Source organism: Oncorhynchus nerka, linkage group LG23 (assembly GCF_034236695.1).
Source record: "Oncorhynchus nerka isolate Pitt River linkage group LG23, Oner_Uvic_2.0, whole genome shotgun sequence".
NCBI classification, from domain to species: Eukaryota; Metazoa; Chordata; class Actinopteri; order Salmoniformes; family Salmonidae; genus Oncorhynchus; species Oncorhynchus nerka.
The window spans coordinates 21,454,383-21,464,928 of record NC_088418.1 but is presented as its reverse complement, the minus strand read 5'-3'; the positions used below and the strand labels follow the sequence as shown (position 1 = coordinate 21,464,928).

The 10,546-nt window shown below is 45.3% G+C and overlaps 1 protein-coding gene across 1 annotated transcript; it reads left to right on the top strand.

The window, feature by feature from the left end:
• The first annotated feature begins 1,131 nt into the window (after positions 1-1,131).
• On the top strand, positions 1,132-10,546 carry LOC115106452 (ATP-dependent RNA helicase DHX8-like). Its single transcript, XM_029629214.2, has 22 exons — positions 1,132-1,326; positions 1,699-1,784; positions 3,169-3,241; positions 3,920-4,011; positions 4,135-4,238; positions 4,344-4,706; positions 4,837-4,981; positions 5,179-5,382; positions 5,478-5,565; positions 5,669-5,766; positions 5,880-6,027; positions 6,936-7,117; positions 7,233-7,427; positions 7,549-7,734; positions 7,830-8,040; positions 8,207-8,529; positions 8,669-8,824; positions 8,939-9,076; positions 9,181-9,309; positions 9,518-9,714; positions 9,823-10,002; positions 10,119-10,546. Exons 1-22 carry the CDS (start codon positions 1,176-1,178, stop codon positions 10,336-10,338), a joined length of 3,669 nt encoding a protein of 1,222 aa, XP_029485074.1. The 5' UTR covers positions 1,132-1,175; the 3' UTR covers positions 10,339-10,546.

Here is a 10,546-nt window from a genome sequence, read left to right as displayed (position 1 = left end):
ATGTTTGAACATGGCTCGATGGCTCGATGGCTCGTCGTTCCTTCATTCGATTGGTTCTGGTCTTGAGGGCGGCACGCAGCCTTGGAGACGTTGTCACCTGTCAGGCGCTATTCGGGGCTTAAATGCTCCACGAGCGTCCAGCTCGGGAATGGTTTTAGCACCACCAGGCGACAAAATTGAAGAACTACACCACACATAGTAATTTCCGGCAGAATCGGAAATGGTGTCATACTCCTTCATCAAAAAAAGTAATAGTGGCATGGCAGCAGCACCAGCTATCCACACTAGGACTGGTGATCGGATTTTGCCTTCAAAATAAAAGTCCACGGTAAAACGCTATATGCATGTGATACAATATCAATATTTTTTTTCAGCTTTGCAGAGCATAATGTTAAAATTGTGTTAAAGAAATTATAACTACATGGGGGGAAAATGTAAACTAAAGAGAATTGTATGTTGGTTGTATTGCACAAACAACTTGCACTGTACAGGAAAAACAATATATTTTTTGTCCATAAAAACAGGGTCCAGTCTACTCTCTAAAGTCCCTAGAATACAAGAGTTTGAACAAAAAGTTATGTCATAGGAAGTGTTGCAGGACTTTTACTGTGGTCTAACAGCTTACAGTTGGGTGCCTGGACAATGTGGTACAATGCAAATCATTGTATATGCATTACACATGGGCTTATAATAATTTTAAAAAACGATTATAGGTGCCGCAGTAAAAGTATTGTAGAATACTCAGTAGGGTCAGTAGAATCCATATATGGTGTCATTTCATGGGGCACTGAATGGAGTTTTGCTGGCTTTTTACACCACCAAATCATGGAATACATTTAGCCTAATAGAGCAAAACATATTCTAGGTGGCTATGTAAAAGTTTTGTAGGGAATATAATATATTATTATATTTCATGCACAGTTATTTGCATTGGAGGCATTTATTTGACCCTGGGACATGTTTTAAAACACATTAAATCAAATGTCACTTAAAAATGAGCAAATATGAATAATTGTTAATGTTCAGAGAAGTATTTTTCATATTTCATGAATAAATACAGGTTATTGACACTGCTATACTATTACGTGTGGACTCTTATTTGACACATTTACAAACTTCAGTGACCCGGAAGTACTTTTTTAGTGTTGCTGACGAGACAGTTACCAAAAAAATGAATGCTGCTGTTTTCTTCTGAATACAAAACAGTCTCTTGGATAATGTCACACATCGGCGATAACGAGCTAGAACAACTGGAATACCTCTCGTTGGTATCCAAAGTGTGCACAGAACTCGACAACCATTTGGGGATAAGTGATAAAGATCTAGGTATGTAAAACTGAACTTTCAATATAATATTTGTTAGTTGGCAATACAATGGCTAACAGCTAGCGACGCGTTAGCTAGCAGCAACTCGATATCATCTGTCCAGTTATCTTCCCGGGTAAACCAGCTAGCTATTAAACTAGCTAATGATTCTCACCAGCGTAGCTAAGTTAGGTAACTAACTAGTAAACTGTGGAGTTGAGTTTAGTTTAGTCAGCTAATAACGTTACTAACAACGATGCGAACTTTCTCGCTGCCCCTAGCTGACATGCTAATAGTAGCCATCTTAGCGAGCAAATCAAAGCTACACTCGAAATGTTTAGGACTAGTTAACGTTACTTGGCTAATGTGGTTGTTTTCTTTGCTGTTTTACAGCTGAGTTTGTCATCAGCCTTGCTGAAAAGCAACCAACATTTGATGGCTTCAAATCACTTCTGCTGAAAAATGGAGCAGAATTCACAGTAAGTTTCTCCAGCTTTCAAATCGACACATTCTTCTCTCCCCTGATCCTTAGTGTAAACGAGAAAGTAGTGCACTGTTGTCAGTCTATACCTGGTTAATAAACAACTCTAAGAAGGGGGTCTATAAAATCTGTGATTTATTTATTTTTAATCTGAAAAGTACAATTGAGAATCAAGAAAATGTAATGTTCTGAGTCCATGTCAATGCTTAAATATTGTTTTAGGTCTGATTATTTTGTGTAATTCCACTTTAATTGAGCAGCTGGCCCTTTAATTGCGCATCTAGCAAGTAAGGAATGTGCCATCTGTGCCGGTTTAGTGATGGTTCTGTACAGCTGCTGCTCATTTCATGGCAAAGTTAGCAAATAACAAGAAATATATATAAAACAATATGCTTACTCATGATATACTTCTGCCATACAAATTGTATACACTACCTTTCAAAAGTTTGGGATCCCTTAGAAATGCCCTTGTTTTTGAAAGAAAAGCAAAAAAAATGGTGTCCATTTGAAATAACATCAAATTGATCAGAAATACATTGTAGACATTGTTAATGTTATAAATTACTATTGTAGCTGGAAACAGCTGATTTTTAATGGAATATCTAAATAGGCGTACAGCAGCCCATTATCAGCAAACATCACTCCTGTGTTCCAATGGCACGTTGTTAGGCTAATTGATCATTAGAAAACCATTTTGCCATTGGAACACAGGGGTGATGGTTGCGATAATGGGCCTCTGTACGCCTATGTAGATATTCCCCCCCAAAATATCCAGCTACAATGGTCATTTACAACTTTAACAATGTCTACACTGTATTTCTGAACAATTTGATGTTATTTTAATGGACAGAAAATGTGCTTTTCTTTCAAAAACAAGGACATTTCTAAGTGACCCGAAAACTTTTGAACTGTAGTGTACATCTGCCAGGTAAGCCGACTTTGCAGTTAACAGTTAATTGACAAGACTTTGGGGAAAGTATTTCTGTCAACCCACATCAACTGGCTACACACAGAGTGATAGACAAACACATGCACCACACAGACAGACGCGGGCAATATTGCTGGATATTAATGGGTAGATATTGTGTTAGATTTGGCTTTTTAAGCCAGTAGTGGCTAACCAGGGTTGGGATAATGTCAACGTTGCTTTGATTAGATAGTAGCTGGGAGCTTACGGGGTTAGATATTTGTGAGATTTGTTTATGACAGTTGTGCGGTGGAACACGTGAAAATTGCTTCTACTTTCAGAATTGTTTGGCGAGCTACTCATAGTTGGGCTGTGGGCTACTGGTAGCTCGCGATTGACCTGTTGGAGACCCCTGATCTAGATGGATGTTTATGGAACTGATATGTAGACGTAACGTTTATTTTCCATCTTTCAGGATTCACTCGTCGGCAATTTGCTCAGACTTATTCAAACGATGCGGCCTCCACCAAAGGCATCTTCAAGCAAAGGTATGTGAGCTGTATTCCACCTGTATCCTCTGATGTGATGTGTGCTTTTCACTTAGCGCACATTTTTGAAGGTATGGGCTATGTGCACTCGGTGTACAAAACATTAAGAGCACCTTCCTAATATTGAGTTACACCTCACCCTCAGAACAGCCTCAATTAGTCAGGGCGTGGAGTCTTCAAGGTGTCAAGCATTCCACATGGATGCTGGCCCATGTTGACTCCAATTCTTCCCAGAGTTGTCAAGGTGGCTGGATGACCTTTGGGTGATGGACCATTCTTAATACACACGGGAAACTGTTGTTCGTGAAAAACCCAGCAGCGTTGCAGTTGACACAAACCGGTACATCTCACACCTACTACCATACCCTGTTCAAATACACTTGAATATTTTGTCTTGCCCATTCACCCTCTGAATGGCACACACACACAATCCATGTCTCAATTGTCTCATGACTTAAAAATCCTTCTTTAACCCGTCTGTCTCCTCCTCTTCATCTACACTGACTGAAGTGGATTTAACAAGTGACATCAAAAAGGGATCATAGCTTTCACCTGATCAGTCTATGTCATGGAAAGGGCAGGTGTCCTTAATGTGTTGTACACTCAGTGCATGTGCTATTGTTACAATGTTGTGGGATTGATATGCTGAGTTGCTGACCCTTTACTCTGTGATTTTAGCCTTTGAACCTGTGGTCAAGCAGAAGAGTGACAAGGACAAACTGAAGGAATTGTTTCCTGCATTATGCAGGCCAGACGATCCTGTTCCCAAGGTATGTTTTGTTGTTGTTATAACCTGGTTAATTCGCAGGTGAAATGTATATTATAGTCTATACTTTGTGGTTGACTTTGACCTGCTGACGTTTGGCCTACCGTTTCGGACCCCCTCCCCCAAGGCCATATTGGATGAAGACGATGTGAAGATCGCCGACGCTGCCATGAAGGAGTTGGAGATGTTCATGCCCAGTGTGAGCAGATCAGACTCAAAGAGCAAGAGCAGGTAAAGGGCTTTCACCAGTAAAATTCTTATTGGTTTCAAGTGCAACGTTTTTCTCAGTTGTTACATAGGTTGAAGCTCTTATGTGACCTGTTTTGTGTTTCTCAGGTCGGACAAAAAGAGGAGGCACAGCAGAAGTCGGAGCCGAGACCGGGACAGGAGGCGGCGTCACCGTTCTCGGTCCCGCTCACGCTCTAGGTCTCGCTCTAGGGACCGGGACCGCCAGAGAGAGAGAGACCGTGAGCGGGACCGCGACCGTGGTAAGAAACGTGCGTCTCGCTGGAGTGAGCGCAGTCGTACCCCCAGCCCCCACAGAGACCGAGACAGGGACACAAAGGACGGCTCTGACCGGTGGAAGGACAAACACGTGGACCGTCCTCCACCAGAGGAGCCTACTGTAGGGGACATCTTCAATGGCAAAATCACCAGCATCATGCAGTTTGGCTGCTTCGTGCAACTGGAAGGGCTGAGGTCAGTAAATCAGTTGGGTTAATGCTATGTCGAAGGTCATTAGTTCAATAGTAATGGATCTAGTTTGTGTTTGAACTTGGTTTGCTTTTGAGTGGCCAGTGTTGAAAGCCTTATTTGTTTCGCATTGTAGGAAACGCTGGGAGGGCTTAGTCCACATCTCCGAGCTGCGCAGAGAGGGACGCGTTGCCAATGTGGCTGATGTGGTCCAGAAAGGTCAAAGGGTCAAGATCAAGGTGCTGTCCTTCACTGGCTCCAAGACCAGTCTCAGTATGAAGGTGAGGCGGGAATGAAGTCAAGGCCTACGGTCCTTTGGGTGTGTTATACTATATGGAGCAAATGTGGTTTCATCTTATTTCTCAACAAGCTCTAATAATCATGTTGGCAAAAATTAAAAGGATTTTGAAACTTTTGGAAAGGACTATGAAAGACATTTCTGAATTATTGAAACACTTGTTCCCCTCTTGGTTTCCAGGATGTAGACCAGGAAACAGGGGAGGACCTGAACCCCAACCGGAGGAGGAACCAGGGCCCTGATGGTGAGGAGGAGAAAATCATGAGGAACCCCGACCGCCCAACTAACCTCAACTTGGGCCACGCCCCAGAGTTGGAGGACGACACACTGGAGCGCAAGAGGCTGACCAAGATATCTGACCCCGAGAAGTGGGAGATCAAACAGGTATGTGTACACGCGTAACTTATCAAGACATCGTGGCTGTTGTTTTAATGTGATTTTGATCTAATCATGCTCTTTTTTTAATTATCTGCCCTCAGATGATTGCTGCTAATGTTCTTTCTAAAGAGGAGTTCCCTGACTTTGATGAGGAGACCGGTATCCTCCCCAAAGTAGATGACGAAGAAGGTAAAAACATGTCTTTTGTTATTGTGTATAGAAAACCGGTGTCGGCTGAGATTCACATCAGTGGGTTGGGTTCTGAATAGCTTTGTGACTTTCTTTCTTTCAGACGAGGACCTGGAGATTGAGCTGGTGGAGGAGGAGCCTCCGTTCCTGAGAGGACACACTAAACAGAGTATGGACATGAGCCCTGTCAAGATTGTCAAGGTATGTTCCCGTGTGGCCTTGACCATCCTACTTTCAAGGCAATTTTGTTTGACTGTTTTCATCCTTTTTTAGTAGTGTGAACCAATGCAGCCCTCTCTGTTTCCCTTTGTCAGAATCCAGACGGCTCGCTGTCCCAGGCAGCCATGATGCAGAGTGCTTTGGCTAAGGAGAGGAGGGAAGTGAAGCAGTGTCAGCGAGAGGCTGAGATGGACTCCATCCCCATGGGCCTGAACAAACACTGGGTAGACCCCCTGCCTGACGGTAAGTCAGTGTGGAAGCATACAGTAATCCAAAACCCAGCCCGGTCTGAGCCACGACCGCCTACGTCAGGCTTCCTCCAGTGTAGCAGCAGTAGCCCTCAGGGTTAGCAGGGCTGGAGATGGTTATCTGCTTTCCTTTAGCATCCTAACAGGCCGGATAGAGTGGCCTGTTGTAGTGTGCTGTGTCCTAAATGACCCAGGGTGGTACCTGCCAGGGCCCTAGACTGGTCATCTGAAGGAATGGATGTTAAAGTGAATGAAATATGACCTGGAATTACCTACAATATGAGTGAAATAGTTTTCCTTCCCAGTTTTTATTACGTATGTTAAAAAGCAGCTTTCCTGTGTTGGAATGGTGTGGGTGTATACTGGTCATTAGAAATATTCAATCGAGTAGACCGCTGATTGGCTAGCTCATCCTCCTCTAGACCATTGATTGGCCAGCTCATCCTCCTAAGGAGTATGATATACTCTATAAGGAAATGGCAAGCAATTTTGAAGCGGTCTGTTGGATGTGGGAGTTGTTTAGGAGGAGTTAACAACATTTATGTGGGTATGAGTTAACAGAATATTAACTTTTAAAAGTACAATTTTCACTGGACAGTTACTTTAAATATCGTGCCAATTCATCTGGGGCGGCAGGGTAGCCTAGTGGTTAGAGTGGGTAGCCTAGCCTAGTGGTTAGAGCATTGGACTAGTAACCGGAAGGTTGCAAGTTCAAACCCCCGAGCTGACATGGTACAAATCTGTCGTTCTGCACCTGAACAGGCAGTTAACCCACTGTTCCTAGGCCGACATTGAAAATAAGAATTTGTTCTTAACTGACTTGCCTAGTTAAATAAAGGTTAAACAAAAATGTATATATATTTTATATATATATATATATTAAACACACAACCTCTTACACAGTTGATGGGAGACAGATTGCAGCCAACATGAGAGGCATCGGCATGATGCCAACTGACATCCCGGAGTGGAAGAAACATGCCTTTGGGGGCAACAAGGCCTCTTATGGCAAAAAGACAGCGATGTCCATCTTGGAGCAGAGAGAGAGCCTGCCCATCTACAAGCTGAAAGAGCAGCTCATACAGGTTTGTGCAACAGTTAGCATCTGTTACCTTGCTGGTTATTTTTACGTCAACATCAACCGTTTTTAATCATTTCCTGCCATCTGATTTTGCTCACAGCTGTACTCTACTATTACAGGCTGTCCACGATAACCAGATCCTGATTGTTATTGGAGAGACTGGCTCTGGGAAAACCACCCAGATCACCCAGTACCTGGCCGAGGCAGGCTACACCACTCGGGGGAAGATCGGCTGCACTCAGCCCCGTCGTGTGGCAGCCATGTCCGTGGCCAAGAGAGTCTCTGAAGAGTACGGTTGCTGTCTGGGCCAGGAGGTGAGTGATCGCTCCACACTGCATATATCTTAACACACGTGACCATGAGGCGATGTCTAACACATCTGATCGCAGAACAATGCTGATTTGAGTGATTTCTGTCTTCGTTCATCCACTCCAGGTTGGATACACCATTCGGTTTGAGGACTGCACCAGCCCTGAGACAGTGATTAAGTACATGACGGATGGTATGTTGCTGAGAGAGTGTCTGATAGATCCGGACCTTGGCCAGTACGCCATTATCATGTTGGATGAGGCCCACGAGAGGACCATCCATACCGACGTACTCTTCGGTCTGCTCAAGAAGGTATACCAGGGCCTCGTTTTCACCTTGACTTGAGGCTCTAAACATCTCTACAATGTCAAGGAGACACAAACACCCTTCTCCTCTCTCTCTTTCAGACGGTGCAGAAACGCACGGACATGAAACTCATTGTGACTTCGGCCACACTTGATGCCGTCAAGTTCTCTCAGTACTTCTACGAAGCGCCCATCTTCACCATCCCAGGGCGTACCTACCCAGTGGAGGTGCTCTACACCAAAGAGCCGGAGACAGACTACCTGGATGCCAGTCTCATCACCGTCATGCAGATCCACCTGACTGAGCCCCCGGGTATGGTTTTAACGTTTTTGTTTATATCTAGTCTATAGTCAAACTGTAATTCAAAGTCGTTGACCTAAATGAAAATCCATTGCTCTAAAAGGTCAGGTTGAGATTCAACCTTGATTGTCAACGGATATCAACCTTCTCTTTGTCCTCTCTCGCTTCTTCTTTGCAGGTGATGTCCTGGTGTTTCTGACGGGCCAGGAGGAGATCGACACCGCTTGTGAGATCTTGTATGAACGGATGAAGTCACTGGGACCTGAAGTGCCTGAACTCATCATCCTACCGGTCTACTCCGCCCTGCCCAGCGAGATGCAGACCCGTATCTTTGACCCTGCTCCCCCCGGCAGCAGAAAGGTCGTCATTGCCACTAACATTGCTGAGACGTCTCTGACCATCGACGGTATCTACTATGTGGTGGACCCAGGCTTTGTGAAGCAAAAGGTGTACAACTCCAAGACTGGTATTGACCAGCTGGTGGTGACCCCCATTTCACAGGTAGGCTGGTTATATTCTAAATGTTTCCCACGTTGTAACCCCTCGGCCTGTCTAAATCCCTTTGCGTACCTTGCAATTAGGATTTAGTATACTAAGGGCTTCAATGTAACCTCTCTGTTCAATGTATCTTCTCTGTTAGGCCCAAGCCAAGCAGCGGGCTGGAAGAGCTGGAAGAACTGGTCCAGGGAAGACCTACAGGCTGTACACAGAGAGAGCCTACAGAGACGAGATGCTCACCACCAACGTGCCTGAGATCCAGAGAACTAACTTGGCCAGCACGGTGCTGTCTCTCAAGGTATGCACACAGTAACAAAAGTGGCAATCTTCACTGTGATTATATATACTTGTCTGCGCAGACCTACTCATCCGGTGTCACCCTCTCACCTCCCTCTCTCCTTACTTTCTTCAGGCTATGGGCATCAATGACCTGCTGTCGTTTGACTTCATGGACGCGCCACCCATGGAGACGCTGATCACGGCCATGGAGCAGCTCTACACTCTGGGGTCTCTGGACGATGAAGGGTTGCTCACTCGCCTTGGACGCAGGGTAAGATGGAGTTTAGAGCCCCAAAAAAAGGAGACGATTGTTAAGAAACGTGACAGTGAGGAATCACGACCAACTAATGAATCCTTCCCATCTCGCTCTGTCAGATGGCAGAGTTCCCTCTGGAGCCCATGCTGTGTAAGATGCTGATCATGTCCGTCCACCTGGGCTGCAGTGAGGAGATGCTCACCATCGTCTCCATGCTGTCTGTGCAGAACGTCTTCTACAGGCCCAAGGTACAGCAAATCACGGGACTCATAAACACTGAAATAGGGTTCTATCGCTCCTCTGGGAATCCTGATTAGATGTTGCTTTCTTTGCAGCACAGGTTACTGTTGTGTTGAGGTTTACCATTATGGGTGGAGAACTCACTGAGGCAGTTCTACGGTGTGCCGTTGTTTACCACTTGGTGACTAACAGTCCTTTTTATTCTCTGTGTCTCAGGACAAGCAGGCCCTGGCTGACCAGAAGAAGGCCAAGTTCCACCAGGCCGAAGGAGACCACCTTACCCTGCTGGCTGTGTATAACTCCTGGAAGAACAACAAGTTCTCCAACCCTTGGTGCTACGAGAACTTCATCCAGGCCCGCTCCTTGCGCAGAGCCCAGGACATCCGCAAACAGATGTTGGGCATCATGGACAGGTAGTACCCGCTATCCATTCGACAATGGAGTTAATTGTACGTCTGACAAAGACACCTCACAGGACATCTTCTCACACAAACCCAAAACACTTTTTGACCTGTTTTCAGACATAAACTGGACGTGGTGACTTGTGGAAAGGCCACAGTGCGTGTACAGAAGGCCATCTGCAGTGGTTTCTTCCGGAACGCAGCCAAAAAGGATCCCCAGGAAGGCTACCGTACCCTCATTGACCAGCAGGTGGTGTACATCCACCCCTCCAGTGCCCTGTTCAACCGCCAGCCTGAGTGGTGAGTCAACACTCTTTTCTGATAACCATGGGGACTAAAGGATTAGTCACTAGTTTTACATTGAATGTCAACTGTTACTGAGACATCTTGGACATCCTTATCCTCTTGCCCCATAGGGTGGTGTACCACGAGCTGGTGCTGACCACGAAAGAGTACATGAGGGAAGTGACCACCATTGACCCACGCTGGCTGGTAGAGTTCTCACCGGCCTTCTTCAAAGTGTCCGACCCCACGCGCCTCAGCAAACAGAAGAAGCAGCAGCGCCTCGAGCCCCTCTACAACCGCTACGAAGAGCCCAACGCATGGAGAATCTCCCGCGCCTTCCGTCGGCGCTAGAATGTCTATCCTGTATCTCCACACAAAGGAAGAGATGGACACAGTCCTGTATCAGTTGGTAGAGAAATACTGTGGAGAGACATTGTGCCTGTGCCAACAGGCCTCACTAACTCATACTTATTGTTCAAGCTGGGGCATTGTCTACTTGTTTTAGACGTGTAAATTATGTGTTTTGTGTCTGCTCAGCTGATTTTATTCAACCACTCAT

Bases quoted from the DNA above. Each gene is read 5' to 3' on its own strand.
- LOC115106452 (XM_029629214.2), top strand. From the start codon at position 1,176: ATGCTGCTGTTTTCTTCTGAATACAAAACAGTCTCTTGGATAATGTCA. The intron at 7,118-7,232 runs GTTTGTGCAACA...CTACTATTACAG, and splicing joins TGAAAGAGCAGCTCATACAG to GCTGTCCACGATAACCAGAT. The intron at 8,041-8,206 runs GTATGGTTTTAA...TCTTCTTTGCAG, and splicing joins CCACCTGACTGAGCCCCCGG to GTGATGTCCTGGTGTTTCTG.